This window comes from Sordaria macrospora, chromosome 3, assembly GCF_033870435.1.
Source record: "Sordaria macrospora chromosome 3, complete sequence".
NCBI classification, from domain to species: domain Eukaryota; kingdom Fungi; phylum Ascomycota; class Sordariomycetes; order Sordariales; family Sordariaceae; genus Sordaria; species Sordaria macrospora.
Window position 1 is genome coordinate 2,424,199 of NC_089373.1, and position 17,796 is coordinate 2,441,994.

Sequence of the window (17,796 nt, forward strand, 5' to 3'; positions counted from 1 at the left end):
TGCTCTAGTATCACATACTGCCAAACACTATATAACTACCAGTACCTTCTCTAGCAGTTCCTCTGTTACTTCGTGCCCGCCATCTTCCAAGTCTCATCATTACCCTCAACCTGAACCTTATACACATCATCCCTTTAATCTTTCTTCTTTAATCCACACCAGCAAACATGTCTTACGGCGAGCGTGACAACGAGTATCGCTCCGGTGAGCGCCGCGAGGGATCCTCCAACTACGGCTCTGAGGACCGCGAGAACAGGAGGAACGAGTTCGGCTCTTCCAACTATGGCTCCGAGGAGAGCCGCAGAAACGAGGACCGTCCCCAGCACTCCAGCTATGGTTCGGACAACCGCCGCGAGGACCGACCCGGCTCTTCCTCCAACCGCAACGACTACGAGAACAAGGAGTCCAGCTATGGTTCCAACAACAGCTACGGCTCTGAGAGCAGGCGCAATGAGAACCAGTCCTCTAGCTATGGGTCTGGCAACAGGCGTGATGACGATCAGAGAAAGGAGTCCAGCTATGGTTCTTCCAACAGCTACGGCTCTGACAACAAGCGCAACGACAACTCCAGCAACTCTTATGGCTCCAACTCCAACACCGGCAACCAGAGCTACAAGAACGACTCCGGCTACAAGGGCGATGACAAGCCTTCCAACTACGACGGCTCTGGCAACAAGCACAACAACGTCAACGTGAACAAGCCTTCCAGCTATGAGTCCAGCAACAACACCTATAACTCTGACAACAAGCAGAGCTATACCTCCAGCAACAACAGCAACTCCAACAGCTACCCCCTTGAAAACAACAACAAGAAGAATGACTCCAACGACGGCGGTCTCGTTGGCAAGCTTGCTGGTATGGCCCTCGGCGGCCTCGGTGGCCAAAACAAGAACAACAACAGCAGCAATAACAGCAACAATAACCAGCAGCAGTCCTCCAACAATAATAACAACAACAACAACAACAACAACAACTCTGGCAACAACGACCTCAAGAGCGGTTTCATGAACACCTTCAACAACCTTGCCGGTGGTGGCGCCAAGGGCGAGCAGAACGAGGATATGCTGGACAAGGGTAAGCCAACGACGTCATTTTCACTATCCATCCATCATGTAATATGCTGACCAATTGTTTCCCCTTAAAAACAGGTATCGACTTTGTCCAAGAGAAGTTCCTCAAGCAGGGCCCCCAGGACAACGAGAGCGCCGCCGAGCAGGCCAAGGACAAACTGATTGCCGACGCCATCCGCAACGGCTACAAGAATGCTACTGGCAACGAGTTCCCTATCAAGGAGAAGAAGAACAACAACAGCAGCAGCAGCAGCAACAATAACAACAACAATGGCAACAACAGCGGCAATGGCAACAGTGGTGGCCCCGACCTCGCCGGCCTCGGCAAGAAGTTTGGTCTTTTCTAAAGCAATGGGAAAGTTTTGATATCCAAAGGCCGGGCGGGGGTTTGATCACCGGATGGACACAGAAGAGAAAAAGATTAGATATCTGAGTAGTATCCAGTTCATGAGTTTACGGCAATTTTTAATAATACCAGAATGGAAGGGGGAGCCAAAAAAGGTATCTCCTAGCTTCGAACATCCACACGATCCTCCTCCTCCTCTCCGTTGTCTAATCGTCCTCCCAAAGCTGTCTCCTTTATTATCCTCCTCTTTCCTCTTTTCCCTTTCCACTTTTCCCGTCCCACACATTCCACCCCATCTCTTCGTTTACACAAGCTTCACTCCGAATTTCTGGCACTCTTTCTTCTTAGCAGCAGCAGCCTTGTTCGAAGCCGCTGCCGCCGCCGACCTCATAGCCATACTAGCCATCAACTCGGCGTTCCTCGCCATGGCCTCAAACCTCGCCACCTCTTTCTCCGTGTAACTCTTGGTCTTGGCGTCCGTCGAAGTCGCCCGCGCGGCCGAGAAGTCACGCGTCACGTCGCGGAGCTCGGAGGCGTTAGAGCGCCAGGAGGCTGCCCGGGCTGCTGCTGCTGATGACGATGGGGAGCTGGAGCCACCGGGTCCGAAACCGGAGCTGGGGTGGCGGACGGGAGAGCTTGCATGGGAGTTGAAATCGGAGCTGGAGCAATGAGGAAAGGTCGATGAATTGGGGGTGGTGATGTAGATAGAGGGAGGGGAGTGATGGTCTTTGTAAGGGCGTGGCATTTTTTTCTTGTTGTTTTATGTTCTTTCCAAAAGATGACGAGAAAGCTGTAGGTGTGGTTGGTGTCGAGGGAGTTGTTATTTGTTACGTAGGTAGGACTGGAGGCATAGTTCTAGTTGTTGGGGTGGGAATGAGAGACCAACTTATACCTTGTGATCATCTTTGACTGGCATCATTCAAAATCAGAGAGAGGCTTGGGGAAGGGCCCGCGAGGACAGCACGGCTGTGCAGTGATGTATTTTCTTTGTGGCATGACGGCAACAACATCGAGTGGCTAGCGGGCTGGTGACAATCTTCTTTGTGTGGCTGTTTTTGGGTTGTATGATTTCCCATTGCCGGGGAACGCGGAATGTTGTCGCGGATGTTATCCGAGTTTCCTAATTCTTTGTCTGTTGCTTCCCGTTACTGTTACAGCTTTCGAGTTGGTCATTGTGCTTTGATTGTAGATGACGATGATGCCTCTGATATTGTTGAGAGAGTCGGGATGGAAAGTTGCTGAGAGAACAGTGATGGAAAGGTATCGTGTCTTTAAATAATCACGCCGTCAACTGTCGAGTGGCTCGGGACGCGGACACTACCCGGGCTTTATAACCCATCATCACCAACCTTGACAGCAACTTCGTGAATGGCAGGCGGGGAACGCAAGTCAGTCTCTCGCAAAGAGACATGTTGTAGCTTGCTCGGCCACCACATGCATGTGATCACCACGATATTTATTCCTCATGCACAGCCCACCTAGTCCATCCCCTTATCCTCCTATAAAAGATTTCTGGTGAACTCCCACAAACATACACCAATGCTCGAAGGTCGTTCCATTGTTGTTCTTAGACACGGATATCACGAATGGCCGTTCAGAGGCGCTGTCTAACGCCGTGGCGGCCTTCAGGTCCTAATCCGTAAAAGCATGTTGAAATGAAGGAACAACGTGTTCCATTCGATCACATGCGGCTCGTCCGTAAACAGGATCCGGGGGTCCGGATCGAACTCCGTTATTGTTGCGTCGGGACTCGGGAGTCCGCCCGGGTCCATGAAGAATGCACGGCGATTCTTTCATAAGGCTGAATGTGCAATGGCAAGATGGGGGGGGAAACTCACTGTGTTTAAACGGTCCGCCTGCGTTCCAGGCTCCCAGGGCAGGAACCAGACGGGAGCCATGTGGGGCTCGGCAGCTGGGGCCAGGGCTTGGATGAAACTCCACCGGAACCGCCAGGCTGGATGCCTGCTGAGGTGTCACTGGGGCCCTGACGCACAGCGGTTTTGCCAGTGTTACAGGCCAAGCCGCAACCGTCAGCCAAACAACCGGCCCGTCAGACTCTCCCTTCAGGTTTCCTCTTGCCTTCAGTTGGATCTCAACAACGCCGGACTGGGCATTTCCACTTCCTTTTTCTTCCTTTTTTTTCTCCTCAGGTCCTGCGCCTCGCCCCTTCGACCACGCACGTCTCGTCCACCCCGTCACTGCCTGTCGCTCGCTCGCTCGCTCGCCTTGCCCGAACACAAATTATCGAAAGCAACGCTGCCGACAGAAAAAAAACCATCTTTGGTCGTTGAAGCGCGAGTCAACGAAATCGATTTCGACCGCTTTCCCCAAGGTTCTGTCTCATTCGATCAAAAGTCCATCGAAGGATTTCCAATCACCGACGACAAGCATTTCCAGCCAGCATACCGACCGCGACCCGACTGTTCTCTGTTCTGCGGCGACCTCACTCGAGCGCTCCCCTCAGACGCCTTCACTGGTAACCGGAGCAGTCACGCCCAAATACAGACAAGCCCATTTTGCAACAAAGGGCTTCGATCTCCGTCGTCCAGAGCGACGCACGCAATTAATCGAATCTTGGGGGTCTCACGTCCTATCCCGCCTTTTGACGTTTTTCCGGCCATTTAATTTCCCGGCTTCTGGCTTTTCCACTGCAGAAAACTTGAATCCGCCGTTTACCTGGGCCACGACCATTTTCCCACTTCCTCAGATAGCTCAAATACACGGTCCCGTTTAACAACGCCCAAAATGGCCGATTTCATCATTCCCAAGCCTCCGCAGCAGGAGAAGTTCAAGGAGAATCTCCAGAATCTCCTCATATGCCCCGAGTGCAAGGAAGACCCGCCTCACCTTGTCGAAGAGTTCTCGTCAGGAGACATGGTCTGCGGCGATTGCGGTCTCGTGCTGGGCGAGCGTATCATCGATACCCGCTCCGAGTGGCGTACTTTCTCCAACGACGACCAGGGCAACGATGACCCTTCTCGTGTCGGTGATGGTCCCAACCAGCTGATCGATGGTGATCAGCTCCAGACCACCATCGCCTTCGATGGTAAGAACGGCAAGAATCTGTCCCACCTTCAGAACAAGATCACCCAGGACAAGAATTCCAAGCAGCTCATGCAGGCCTACCGCGATATTCAGGGCTTGACGGACAGCATCAACGCTGGTACCCAGGTGGCAAATGCTGCCAAGCACATCTACAAGCTCGTTGAGGACAACAAGGCTCTCAAGGGCAAGTCTCAGGAAGCCATCACCGCTGGCTGCATCTTCATTGCATGCCGTCAGACGGGAGTGCCGCGTACGTTCCGTGAGATCTACAGCTTGACCAAGGTCTCGAAGAAGGAGATTGGCAGGGTTTTCAAGCAGTTGGAATCCTTCCTCCAGAAGATCGGAGGTGAGGAGCATGCGATCACGACCAGCATTCCCACCTTCAACCAGCAGTACCAGGGCAAGGGATCTACTACCGCTACCGAGCTTTGCGCGCGTTACTGCAGCAACCTCAACTTCCGCAACTCGGTTGCGGTCGAGGATGTTGCTCGCCAGCTGGCCGACAAGACCAGCACCATCTCGGAGTTGGCTGGCCGTTCACCCCTTTCCGTTGCCGCTGCCTGTATCTACATGGCATCCCACATCCGGAACGAATCACGCACATCTAAGGAGATTGCGGCAGTGGCCGGTGTCAGCGACGGAACTGTCAAGACAGCTTATCGTCTACTCCACAACAAGAAGGACAAGCTGCTTGAGGAGATCTTCCCTGAGGGAGTGCCAAACCTCGACAAGCTTCCTGCAAACTAGGGTCCTCGGGTGCGCGGGTAGTTTGGATAGAGCGTTTGGCTTTGTGGTTGGGCGGCTCCGCTTCTTGATTTTCACGGGACAGAATCGCGGCGTGACAGCATTGCGCTTTCTTAAGCTTGACAGGGTGGTCAGCCTCACTAAGATGAAAAGGTAGTCCTACTGAGAACGTGGCGGCTTTTGAACATTGGTTGACAGGCAAAAGACAACCCACAGGCACGTCCGGAATTTCGGGAGTTGGGAAGCATCTTGGGTGGTTGGAAGAAGCGGGTTATCGTACGCCCATGGTAGGGCCGATGACTGCGGAGGTTGGTTGACAGTGCGGCAGGGCAAAGGGGCCTGACGTCTGATGAGTGGATTTCACATTTACTTCAAGGTGTGAAACGAGGTTGGACCGACGGGCTTCCATCCAGGCCACATGGAAGGACATGGAAGGACATTTGCGGTTCTGAAAAGTTGATCTTACTCGATGCATTGGGGGACTTCTTTAGCGACTCGCTTTTCACTTATAGCAGTGACTAGAACCTGGGAGCAAGATGATACTTAATACAAGATATCATTACTCCATACTCGTCAGCCATTGAACGCATGAACTCTAGAATGCACATTTTGTTGTAGTTATCCAAGAGCTGGAATCCAGAATTCGAACTTCAAGGGATGCAGTGCTGTGATCGATGCGGCGTTCAGGTTCAGTAGCAGTCAGTCAGTGCAGTGACTACTAGCACCGTACTAGCAGTGGATTGGCACAGTGCTACAATTAAAGTTTGTATGAAGAATTCACAGTGCTTATTTTCCGCGGCCTGTGCACGCCAAGTGGGCCAATCCGCTGTCGCTTCGTACGCAAACCATGCACTGCACCACTAGCACCGACTGCAGCGGCTTCACGTCTCGCTCTGTCAACCGCGTCTCAGTAATTTCGACATCGTCATCTCCAAACCCCAAACGCAACTCATCGGTCCGCCGTACTCTTCGCCGACACCCCAAACTCCAACACAACTTATTATTGAACACGCTATACTTTGCCTGTGGAAAAGACAATGCCTTCCCGGCGATCAGGCCGCGCAGCCGCCAAACGCGCGCAACAGGCCCTTGGTAAGCTATTCAGTTTTACAGCATTCCTCCCTCCCTTCATTTGCTTGTTTGAACAAGAGAATATCCCACACCATTGTGGTACGCTTCCACTGAAAACAAGAGCCACGCATGAATCTATCCCTTTCAAACAGACAGTCACTGACCAAGCCTTGCACAAAACAGAAAGCACCCCAAAGACATTCGAAGGTCTAGACGACGAGGATGAGCCTATGCCAGATGCCGATCAAGACGACGCCGAACCATCACAACGAGAGGGCAAAGATGATGTTGAGAAGGATGACGAGTCGGCCGGCGACGAGCACGACGAGGAGGAAGCCCCAGAGGAAGACGAGTCGGGCAAGAGCCCAAGCCCTCCCCCAGAGCCTGTTATCCGCCGCCGACGCCTAGGACGACCACCCAAGAACCGACCTCCTGACTGGGATAGTCTGCCGATCGAAAAGCCCGACCGTGATGATAATACTCCTCGCCGTCGCGGCCGCGGAGGATGGAGGGGCAGGGGCGGTCGCAAGGGCCAGCATTTTCAACCATCCCAGCAGTCAATCGACAAAGATGGTACCGTCCTTGATATTATCAACGACGAGGTGGACCTTCCCGAAGACCCGGAGGGTGAGAAGAAGGTCGATAAGCTAGGAAATCTCAAGGACGGCCGCGAGTATCGTTGCCGCACATTCACCGTCCTCGGCCGTGGAGACCGTCTGTACATGCTTTCGACCGAGCCAGCACGTTGCGTCGGCTTCAGAGACTCGTATCTTTTCTTCACCAAGCACAGAAAGCTTTACAAAATCATCGTAAACGACGAGGAGAAACGGGACATGATCGAGCGCGAAATCATCCCACACAGTTACAAGGGCCGTACGATAGGCATTGTGACGGCACGCTCAGTGTTCCGCGAGTTCGGTGCCTTGATTATTGTTGGTGGACGTAGGATCGTTGACGACTACGAAGTCGTCAAGGCGCGAGAGGAGGGTGTTGTGGAGGGCGAGTTGGCCGATCCTAACGATATCTTCGAGCCAGGAAAGCCTTACAACAAGAACCAATATGTGGCGTGGCACGGTGCAAGCTCAGTCTATCACTCGAATATACCTTCAGTACCACAGCAAAACGCCAAGGTCGCCCCGGCCAAGCGACGGGTTGCCGTCAACGACGTTAACTGGCAGTTGGAGCATGCTCGCGAAGCCAGGTAGGAATTGTCTTCCTCAGCAGTTTCCTTATAGAGGACACATGACCGCTAACATATGTTTTCTTTAGTAACTTCAACAGCATCCTCACCAGCGTCCGTCGCGCTAACCTGAACGGTGTCTACGACATCCACACCAACCAAATGCACTACCCGCGCATCATCCAGCCTACACACGCCCGCATCACGCAGGTAGTAGACTCTGAAGACGCCTCGTCTTCCTCCTCAGACCTTCCTCCCGTCAAACCCTCCATATCCCGCAACTTTCTTATCACCGACGTGGAAGTTGAGCTGCCACCCGCAGGCATTTCCCCAGCCGCCTACGAAGTACCTTTCCGCACATCCCCTGCCGATCGGGCTGCCTCGGCGCGTGCCGACTTCCTTGCGCCCTTTAAGGGCCTGAACGCAGTACCTGACGATATCAGGGATTTGCTCCCCGAGGAGTGCAGGAAAGCATTCGATAGTGCGGTGAAGAACGAGGAGGAGTGGTTCGGCAAGTGGGGTGATGAGAAGGATACGACGTGTCGCCGCGAGCCGGTGATCGATAAGGCTATTGTGCCTTACAGCATGAACATCATGTAATGCCTTGATGCTCTTTATGCGTACAACAGATGTTGCGGGTCAAGGCCTACAGGCAGAGACAAGCTTGGTGTTCTGGTTTGGATACAAGCTTAGATCGTCTTATGACAAATTCTCTATCGCATTATCTTGGTTCGGGTCAAGAGGCTTGTTTTCCACTGGTCTTACGGGCTGCTTTGGACTGTTTGCCCGTGTTGTGATGGCTATAGACATCGCAGCTGGGAGCATAAGAGGGCATAACACCAGAAGGGGCTTCTTGGGCGAACATTCTTGTTTTCTGTATATCATAAAGGAGATGGTGAAAGTTAAAGGGCCCAAATGACTTACGACAGGCTCGACCTAGGGGGGTACCGAAAAGGGGGGCACAGCAGGAGAAAGGGCAAAATCAGTTGGTCATCGAGGATGCGGCGCTGGCTTCATTGAATTGCTTATGAAAAAAGGATCATGTTTTTGCTGGCTGACCCGTTACGGTTTGAGAGGGGAAATGAGGAATTTATGGCAACCTCCTGTCTATTTATAATATACCCAGCGTATAGGCACCCCCAAGTCCAGCATGGTATCTCACTTCTTTCCTTGTTTCTTCTGTTCAACTCATATGGTGTCGCTGGGTGCGCTGATTTGGTTGGTCGTAGGCTGATGTTGGCGAGCTGGACTTCGTGTCATAGTTGCGTTGGATGTCCTCATCAGTTCCCAAAGGTGTCTGCCAGCTTACGCATGACTTATAAGAGAACGACTCTGAGTCATTACTGATATGAGCATCAACAGTGCTAGATCTGGGCTACACCATCCTCTTTGGTTCGGAAACAGGCCAGAGGTAACGAGGGCCCTGTGTGAGTGAATCATACAAAGCTGACTAGTTCGTCTCAGCTACTATTCATTTTGGCCAAAAACGTTACGAATGCTCTTCTACTCCATCGTCGCGGCATCTCACGTTCCAGCCTTTGGCAACAAAGAGGTGTCTTGTCAATTCATTGCTCTTGCTGAAGTACACCTGCTACGGCCTAGAAACACCTCACGAGCCCCTTACTAGATAGACTACAAGGCATATGTGGCCATTCAAAGCACTTAGAGCATTTTCACCCTTCTAATGAAAACAAGAAAAAAGGAACGGTGTAGGAGGAACAGGTAATCCATAATTTGACAGAAATGAAACCCAACTAATTCATTCAATCTCGCCTGAGGTCAATCCAGAGCGAGTGCTTCCAGAACCGCAACTAGTAGCTTCAACAATTACACCCCTACATACAGCAAAAAGTGAGGGAAAGTATGTGGACAGGCTGACCAGACAACACATGTGAAATCCCTTCTGTTCTCTCCCAAAGAGAAACGATAGCATACCTAATATTAATAAGACTTGAGTAACCACGAAATAAACGGACATGTTAGGTGATCACCAACAGCACGCATTTAGAATACTCATCACTATCACATTTCGTATTTACCAGCATGAGCAGTCATACACTCATTGTCCACTGCAGTCCTGATCAAATACTCCAGATCGGACATTCTAGATCTTCCAGACAGTCGGTTTTGGTAATTGTAATTTCTCGACTCTCTCTCATGTTTCCTTTGCGTACTACATGTTTCTGACTATCTACCTGCCAGCCAGCATTCACAGCTAAGTAGACCCTTTATATGTAAATGTACCAACCAACCGTTGACACAGAGTCCGTAGTAGATATGATACAGAAAAACTCCACGAACACTCAACCCCACGTGTCTTGCGTTTCCCCAGATCCGATATCCTATGAGTCCAGAGTCCAATGATGAATGAGGTTCTGTACCAATCCCATGAGTGAACAATCCAATTTGGGCTGAGTCCAGGTGTTGTTGCACTAGACTGGAACTGGATCAGGTAGGCATCAAAGCTTTCGAAGCTTTCTTTGCCTGGTTGTACCGCAAAGACTAATGGCGAGTCGGTTTAGTACCTCAAGGAATCTCGCTGCCTACGATGTTCTCAAAAAGAGCATAGCGTCTTGTTTCCTAAAGGTTGGTTGCCTGTCATAACTCTCCAAGTCAAATCTTCCAAGTCTAACGATGCAGTTACTCGACTATTCAGCGTCTGCCTGGACATCTACGCGCAAAAATTCTCACTCTACGTGTGTCGTACGACAACCCCTGATATCTTCCATGTCATGGATCGTATAGTCATGGCTTGACCCCTTTCACCACCAACTCTTCTCAAGTCGCAGTGGCCAGACGGGAGTCAATTTCCCCACACTATGGTACACTACCCTGTTGCCTGGTAGTCAGTCCTGTGTCACCAGACAAACGAGTATCATAATATGTCATTTATTTATTGCCTTTGGACCATCAGTCAAGGATAAAAACATATTTTTCTGCTTGATGGTAGACTTACCGTAGAGGCTCCTATCAACTCAGACCACAGACAACAGGTCATGATAGGTAATGATCACTCAATAACCGACACCAGTTATACAGACAAAGCAGGTCAATCAGAAAAAGGAAAATGTATGTCCAAGAAGAATTATCAACTTGATGGAATTGAGCGAGGTATACCTATCTTACTCACGTTGACTTTCTGTGTTGTTTCCGCAGCTACATGTAACCACACAAGCCGAGCAACAACAGAGTGGTCTGTTTGTAATTGAAACGATATGACAGAGGTTAAATTTCGAGCCTCACCCGCCTGAGGTGACTTGGTCAAGCTGGTAGTTGCGCTGTGCGAACTACAAGATACCTTTGGACTTGATGAATGAAGAGCCAACTAGAACAGCCAAATATATGAACAACAATGTCAGACTGAAGGTCCAATTTTTCCAAAATAAATTAACGTAAATAAAACTCCGGTCGAAGGAAGTGAATGGAATCCACAACCGTAACACGACCACCCATCCACGCTCGTCATAGCAATTTGAGTTTTAACCTCGACAAAAGTAGTCGAGTCGTCTTTTTGATCCATCGTGACAGACAAGAGGGTCAAATTTGCCACTCGAAGATGGTAGAAGGTAAGTACGTGGGCCGGTAGGCTGGTTCGTGAGGGGGGGGGGGGGGGCATTGGGTTACCGCCGGAACGTGGCTGAGTGCACTTCCCTCATTGTCGTGTGAAGATGTCCGAGCTTGGGCCGGGTTGTGAAACGATGCGGATGCGGACGATGATAGAAGAGAGTGTCGTAATTCGTGTAACATATGAAAGTCGTATCAGTGTACGTAACTATGTGTTTGAGTCAAGGTAGGTACGTACAACTGTGCTGATCAGCTTGTCAGCTCTCCTCAATATAACCTCACCTTGCAGAATATGTGAGTGCTTTGGCACGTCGTCGGCGTCTCTGGCTACCGGTGGAAGAGTCTTGCCCGCTTGCCTGCCATCACAAGAGGGGCGACGATCTCAGTCGCGGGGAACAAGACATAAAAAAATCAACGGGACTCCATAACATGCTGTTTCCGAGATCAGCATTGAAAGTCCAAAAGAAGGGTCTTGAAGACAAGGACCAGGTCATCTCATGGTGACTCCTTCCGCGTCCTGTCATCTTCTTTTTGTTCGTGACAACCTTTTCAAGGAATTTTGTAAGGGAGTTCCTTTTGCGTTGCCCCTCCTACCCCTCTCTTTGAGCCCTGCGGGAAGATGCTTCTAGATTGGTCCGCCTTCCATTGGAAGACAACACGACGCATGCCATATGGACTTTACCAACTTTCTTGCAAGTTTTCCTTTTTGTTCATGCGTGTGAGATAAGAGATCTGCTGAATTTTCTGTTCGACCGTTTCTGTGGTCCAACGTCTTTCAAGACACAGCGTCTTACGCCTTGCCTGTCGCCTTGGCTGTAGCCTGAACTGTCCGACTTATACAGTTTGATATCTCATGTTGATACGCCGTGCGAAGGCATCGTCAGCATTGCCCCCGCCCCTCCAATGCTGTTTAGTAAGTGACAAGCTCGAGGAGAATCACAATCCCATGACACATCTGGATTACCCAGCGGATTTCAAGTCAAGCTGCTAGTGACAGATGGTGAATAGCGAAGTACCAGCACGCAAAGCGGATGAACCTTCACCAGTGCGCCATCTGGCCTTTAATGGTTCATGACGATGCATGTGGCATTGTAGCTTTGGGGCCTTTCCCAGCGCTCCCGGAGGAATGCTTCCTTCTTTCTTTGCGCCGTACTTCCAGATTGCAAGCGACGGAAGCGCCCGATACCACCCCACGACCCCTTCTCTGGCTGTCATGTTGCGTAGCAACGAACTGGTTTTTTCAGCTGCATGAGAGACCGGGACTCGAACGCTGATTTCCCTCCCACCCGGACACCCAGTGGTTCAGTGCTCATCTCGTGTCTGGTTCTCGACCACTACCAAGACCATTTTGCTTGACTGCCGTTCGATAGCAAAGTCTTGCTAGCCACCAGGACACACAGCAGCCTCGGAAGAAGAGATTGACACGTTCGAAGCGAGGCTGCTAGTCTGCAGTAGTAGGTACGTACGTATCGTAAAGCTTTACCAAATCCAACCTGACGGAAACGTGGGCATGAGGCGGCTGTTGATGAACCTCCTTCCAACTCGGGGTGGGAATAAGGGGCAAGTCTCAAGTCATGTTGTGGTGATGGTGGAGATGACACCAGTAAAGGTACGGCTACGGCACATGATGGTCACGGACCGGGACGGAGACGTCTTGTTGGGAAACCCGAGATTGATACGGAAGGCCAGCAGAGTTGTCCACACACGGAGTGTCGTTGACGCACATGGCGGCATCAGGGTCGCGTTTCGCCATATCGTATCGGTCTGTTTGGCGAAAGAAGTGAAAAAAAAAAAAACCCAAAAAAAAACCTTCAGATCATCGACCAGGTAACCTAGAACTCCAGGGATGTCGCGGGGGGCTGGGCTGGGGGAGAAGATGGAGAAAAAGAAGACACTTGCGGCAATTTTTTTTTCAGTGCTTCCCGATCGAAAGCTTCCGGCTTCCCTCATGCGCCTCTGGACACGCTACTGCAGCTTCATTTTTACACAGTCGCATCACCGCTTTCCTCTTCTTTTGGTGAGGGGTTCCCTGTTTCTGCCCAACCAACCACACTAACGCCGATTCTAGCCAGGTAACCGGAGTTGCCAGCTCGACGAACCCGGAAGTCCACGGCGCTCTTGTGAAATGGTGAGAGCAGAAGAGGGACAGCAGTGCCACTTTGTGCTACACTAGACAGACGCACGTAGGGGGACAGACCGGCAGCCACCGGACCACTCGCACAGAAGACACTCATCCGAGTCACCCGACCTGGACACTCGGAGCACAGGGCCGGAGAATACTCCGACAGATCTGTAGACGGAAACTTCCGGGCGGAGACGAAGACGGCGTTCAACTCCCGACTTGAGGATCGGACCGGACCACGATGTCAAAGGACATCGACGACGACGGCAACGACAACAACGAGGATTTATTTTGTCCATTTTTTTTTGGACCAGCCCAGTTAAGAAATTGCGTCTTATATCTCCCAACCGGGTCTTCGAGGTTGCACATGCCCCCTTCCGCACCGAGCGTTTTCCAGGTTCCGCTGCTTTTTTATCGACAACCGCTGAAGCATGGTCGCTGGTTTTGATGAGCATGTGATCACACTTCTGACTCTGTTGTTGTGGAGCTCCACGGTGTGCTATAATGAAGAGCTGCCGGTGGTATCGTGAAGGGTCGATGGACGTTAGACTGGACTTTCTCCGACTGAATTCTGTTTTTGAAGCTTCGTGACCTCAAGGTAGTGCCGGTTGGTTTTTACAGGTTGGATAGGACAAGGAGACGTCACCTTCCACGCCATCACGCACACTCAATGTGCTGCTGGGCACGTGAGGCTGTGGCCCCGTCATCACCGTGAAGACTGAGACCGCTCAGTGCTTGCATAGCCAATCATATGATGCACTGTCATCACTGACCTAGAGTTAATCCGGAGGTCTCGGGGTATTGAAAAGAGTTACTCAACGCCAACGGTTGCCAAGTGAGAATTGTAATTTGGCTTGGGCGATGTGGTTGCTCTGGTGTGCGCACAGCAAGTGAGTAAGCGGCAAGAAAATCGCTCAGAGCCAACTGAGGGTTACGTTCTGATAACAATGACAGTCATGCAGCGTCTGTGCCGCCGCCAGATACCACGTTGTGTAGATTCATTTCCTCATGAAGAAGCAGAAGAGCTCTCGGATGCATCGTCAATTGTGATGATATGAGTCGCAAAGTGCTGAGTGCCTTTGGGCTTCCGGATGTATGCGGGCCATGCGAGTTTTGACTGTTGAGCCTGTTGTCCTTCATTGCCTGTGCTGCCGACTCTTCGCTGTCGAAAAGATTCGTGTTGGGCACAACTCTATGGTATTTCGAATTACTGACAGCATGGTGCTCTCGGTCCGGTAACTCTATCACGGCCGATTTTGCTGATTCTTTTTCAGCATCGCTGTAAGAAGATGACAACCATGCCCACTCTTGGCTCTAGGTCTCTTCGAAGGAGGCTGAACTTATACACTCGTGACCTAGCAGCTTTTCGGCGATCATAGCCACTATTCCCTACTCACGAAGTCGATCTTGATGCCAATATTAATGCTGACTCACTGGTGTGGTGTGTTGAGAAAACGAATTTTGAAGGCTGGAAGACGTCCCCACTTGTAGCATAAATGCCCGGCTCGGGCCATTCAGGAGGGAGGAAAAAGAAAAAGAGCCGGCCAAGAGGCACAGAGGCAGAGGGTCCGGGCAGTTCGCGGAGCTATCGGCCCTTGACCGCTCCTCAAGATCTGGTGCCATTTGAGAGCCACGGTGGACGCTGTGCTTTCCTTGTGCAACTGCTTCTGTCTCGCACAAGGGGGGTTTGTTTAGCGCATCCGAAACTGGGTCAACAACACCATTCTCAATGAACATGGGTGGCCGAGGGGCTGGAGGATTTGGAGAAGTCCCCTGGCACCGCCTGCCACTGGCCCTTCCTGGTAGTGGTCCACCATCGAAGTGAAAGCCTTTTCCATGACTCGTGCCGGGGTCGCGATAGCCCGGGCCAGAAAATGGGATGCGATAGCTCTGACGATACTTGTAGGTTTAGACGTCAACTTCCAGCCAAAACAATGGCTCACCTGTAGCTGAAGATGAGTTAGTATGGCTGTAATTTGGCAGTAAAGATAGCCGCTCCTCGGTACCCAGACATTACTGGTGAACCACTGCAAAAGAAGTCATTTCTCTGAGTAAAATGTCGTTCCCGGTACTACCAAGGTTCATGACGGTGATGATGGAAATGGATGATAAGAGTTTGGCGTATCTCTGTGGGTCGTATACGTATTACGGATTCAACTCCATTCCGAGGTTGATTCCGTTGCTGGGGTATTGCTGCTGGGTTCGAGATTTCTAAGGAATCCAGGTGAGCCAGGGTGGGGAAAGCCCTTGAAAACCCCAGCTGTCGGTGACCCTGACCAGGCTCTCCGCTGTCCCGTCCGTGTTCCTGGAAAGCGTGCGAGACATGGTCATCTTCGTCGTCCCATGGGGTTGGCCTCGGATAGGCACAGTGGGCGTGATGGGTGATGGGCGGGCGTGGGTTGGTGGTGTCGGCGCCCAGCGAGCGCCAAGCCATCTGAAGATCCCCCGTCCCGATGTGGCATTTGGTGGTATTTTTGGACTTTTCAGACCCTTGGATGGCCAAATGGCCAGCCTACCGTAGGGACGTCCACGAGGTTGTGAACCCTTCCTTTTCGAAACGGCTTCGATGACTCGTTCTAGCCATCACCGTTGAACGGCCCGGATAGACAATGCAGATGGCCGCCTGAAACGATCGAGGCCTAAAATGAAGGAACGACGGCGAGTGGTGGGAGAAGGAGGCAGGCAGCCTGTAAATTGCGGAGGATTGAATCCGCTCCACGACCGGGAGCATCCATTTCGGGTTCAGTACCGCTGATGAAATACTCATCTTCGAAGCGAGAATGAACCGCGGCATGGTCATCCTCAAACGAGGGGAATTGCCATCGACCGACGAAGGAGGGACGCGCATGCCGTGTTCAGTGTTTCACAGCACTTTGGGTGGTGGCTGCCCTATAGGAATTAGGAAGGAGGGAGGAAGGAGGGAAGGCACAACACTCAAAGGAAGGTGCTGGGAGCAGATGACTACCTGTGTGCTCTTTACTTGTAGAATACTTACGCGCCGGGTGCGCAGGACGACACATTTGAAATTATCATGAATGCAACGAGTACAGAGTGCAGAGTGCAGAGTTGCAATGAAAACAATATCAAACGCACAAGGAATGGATGCGGAATTGTTCCCAAGATATTTCCGCCCTCACTTTCATCCGATACAGCATTGACATTGACAATCGGGCACGGCATTGAATGTCATGTGGAAAGTCAGGGCTGAAGAATAAAAGTTGAGAGCCCGGGCAGACGCGACAATGATAGGGCAGTACCCGGAATTGAGGTATCTGTCCTGGCTTGATATGTGCAAGTGTACCTCACCGGCCCGTACATGCATCTGATGGTTTTCGATGTTTCTTTTGGTGATGGACTTGTGACTGCCTCCGCGTGGAGACCCTGGCGCAGCCTGAAATTGGCGTGACGCCGACAAGTGCTGGGCCCCACCCAGTAACTGAACAACGTGCAGGCCTTGTCAATTGTCAGTGCCATCCTAATCTTCCAGGTTGTTGTCGGTCCTGCCCATCATCAAATTTCGTACCAGACCTGTTGATAATTTCAGTAAATGATGGCAGTAGCGAAGGACCGCATTTTGTAGATTGCCCCCCACGATGGAACGACGCCTTTGTATCGTTTCTTGGTGATTAGTATTACGTCTTGGAACACATTTGCCACGGCGTTGTTGGGATGGCAGGATGCAACTAATTGTGGAAGTGAGCGTCGGGAGTGGACAGACGTCACAGGCCGTTCAACCTGAAGTCAAGGTACCAGGAGAAAACACATGGAAAACGGGACGAAATGCACGAAATGGAATGACAGAAGGCAAATTCAGCCCGAATTACTCGGACTTACATTTATATACTACTTTACTCTGGTAAATGACCGCGTATTCAAGCCATATTTTGTAACCATATTCCTTATTAACACAACCGACCTTGGGCTCTGGTCGTTTCAGTGAAGGTATGCGGACTTCTTGAAGCAGCGGGAAGGTACAAGTAGGACTCTACGCACACGCCCGTGCAGCTGCCAAACAAAAATGTGCAGGTTGAAATGCTCCGCGCGGACCTGGCAGGCGGCCCCTGTGCCAGTGTGTGCCTTCCACTTCTCGTTGCAGACTTGCAGCACCTTCCACTTCCACTCCCTTTGTAATTTTGACCAACGGCACGGCAGGTTTCTCTTCGCTTTTGTCTCTCTTTGCGTGGCATGGCTTCCTCTTGGCGCCTTTCCTGCCGCACACCCACTTACTGTGAATTTTTCATCGGTGCTATCGTCCGCTTGCCTGGGAAGGACCTTCGAAAAAGGACATGATCTGGTCGACGCGAACCCTGGTCATTTCCGTCATTGTCGTACCAATTTGGCTGCATGCTGGAAGCTACCTACAGATGCACACTCCCATCTCCAGAGGATATGCACCTCCACGATGCCTTCCGGTCGACTTTCTACATACGGTGGTATGTACAGTACTGTGTATCCGAGGTATGCGTTATGTACAGATTCCCACGCAAGCGGTTAGGTTGAGATCCGCGGCGACATGCAGTTGTTTGGCAAGAGGCCCGCGAGATCTTAGCTTCAATACTAAGATGCCATCCCAAGAGGTCGTCACCGTGGCGGTTTCAAACTTTCCCATCATCTATCTTGTGGTCAGCTCAGTTGCGGCGTGACGGTCTCCCGA

General features: G+C 51.3%; 4 protein-coding genes across 4 annotated transcripts; 3 read left to right on the forward strand and 1 right to left on the reverse strand.

Moving 5' to 3' along the window:
* The first annotated feature begins 71 nt into the window (after positions 1 to 71).
* SMAC4_00823 (uncharacterized protein) lies at positions 72 to 1,553 on the forward strand. The gene is made up of 2 exons (XM_003349883.2): positions 72 to 1,074; positions 1,149 to 1,553. Exons 1-2 carry the CDS (start codon positions 168 to 170, stop codon positions 1,415 to 1,417), a joined length of 1,176 nt encoding a protein of 391 aa, XP_003349931.1. The 5' UTR covers positions 72 to 167; the 3' UTR covers positions 1,418 to 1,553.
* A 167-nt stretch (positions 1,554 to 1,720) lies between these two features.
* SMAC4_00824 (uncharacterized protein) lies at positions 1,721 to 2,058 on the reverse strand (the record flags this gene model as incomplete). Its single annotated transcript, XM_003349884.2, has 1 exon — positions 1,721 to 2,058. The coding sequence occupies one exon, from the start codon at positions 2,056 to 2,058 to the stop codon at positions 1,930 to 1,932; it is 129 nt and encodes a 42-aa protein (XP_003349932.2). The 3' UTR covers positions 1,721 to 1,929.
* Positions 2,059 to 3,728: 1,670 nt separating this feature from the next.
* On the forward strand, positions 3,729 to 5,767 carry SMAC4_00825 (uncharacterized protein). The gene is made up of 2 exons (XM_003349885.2): positions 3,729 to 5,358; positions 5,411 to 5,767. Exon 1 carries the CDS (start codon positions 4,162 to 4,164, stop codon positions 5,206 to 5,208), a length of 1,047 nt encoding a protein of 348 aa, XP_003349933.1. The 5' UTR covers positions 3,729 to 4,161; the 3' UTR covers positions 5,209 to 5,358; positions 5,411 to 5,767.
* Positions 5,768 to 5,998: 231 nt separating this feature from the next.
* SMAC4_00826 (uncharacterized protein) lies at positions 5,999 to 8,798 on the forward strand. Its single transcript, XM_003349886.2, has 3 exons — positions 5,999 to 6,297; positions 6,460 to 7,477; positions 7,546 to 8,798. Exons 1-3 carry the CDS (start codon positions 6,243 to 6,245, stop codon positions 8,054 to 8,056), a joined length of 1,584 nt encoding a protein of 527 aa, XP_003349934.1. The 5' UTR covers positions 5,999 to 6,242; the 3' UTR covers positions 8,057 to 8,798.
* Positions 8,799 to 17,796: the final 8,998 nt, after the last annotated feature.

Coding starts and splice junctions, on each gene's coding strand:
- SMAC4_00823 (XM_003349883.2), top strand. CDS start 168: ATGTCTTACGGCGAGCGTGACAACGAGTATCGCTCCGGTGAGCGCCGC. Junction 1,075..1,148: donor CGAGGATATGCTGGACAAGG/GTAAGCCAACGA, acceptor CCTTAAAAACAG/GTATCGACTTTGTCCAAGAG.
- SMAC4_00825 (XM_003349885.2), top strand. CDS start 4,162: ATGGCCGATTTCATCATTCCCAAGCCTCCGCAGCAGGAGAAGTTCAAG.
- SMAC4_00826 (XM_003349886.2), top strand. CDS start 6,243: ATGCCTTCCCGGCGATCAGGCCGCGCAGCCGCCAAACGCGCGCAACAG. Junction 6,298..6,459: donor ACGCGCGCAACAGGCCCTTG/GTAAGCTATTCA, acceptor TGCACAAAACAG/AAAGCACCCCAAAGACATTC. Junction 7,478..7,545: donor GAGCATGCTCGCGAAGCCAG/GTAGGAATTGTC, acceptor TGTTTTCTTTAG/TAACTTCAACAGCATCCTCA.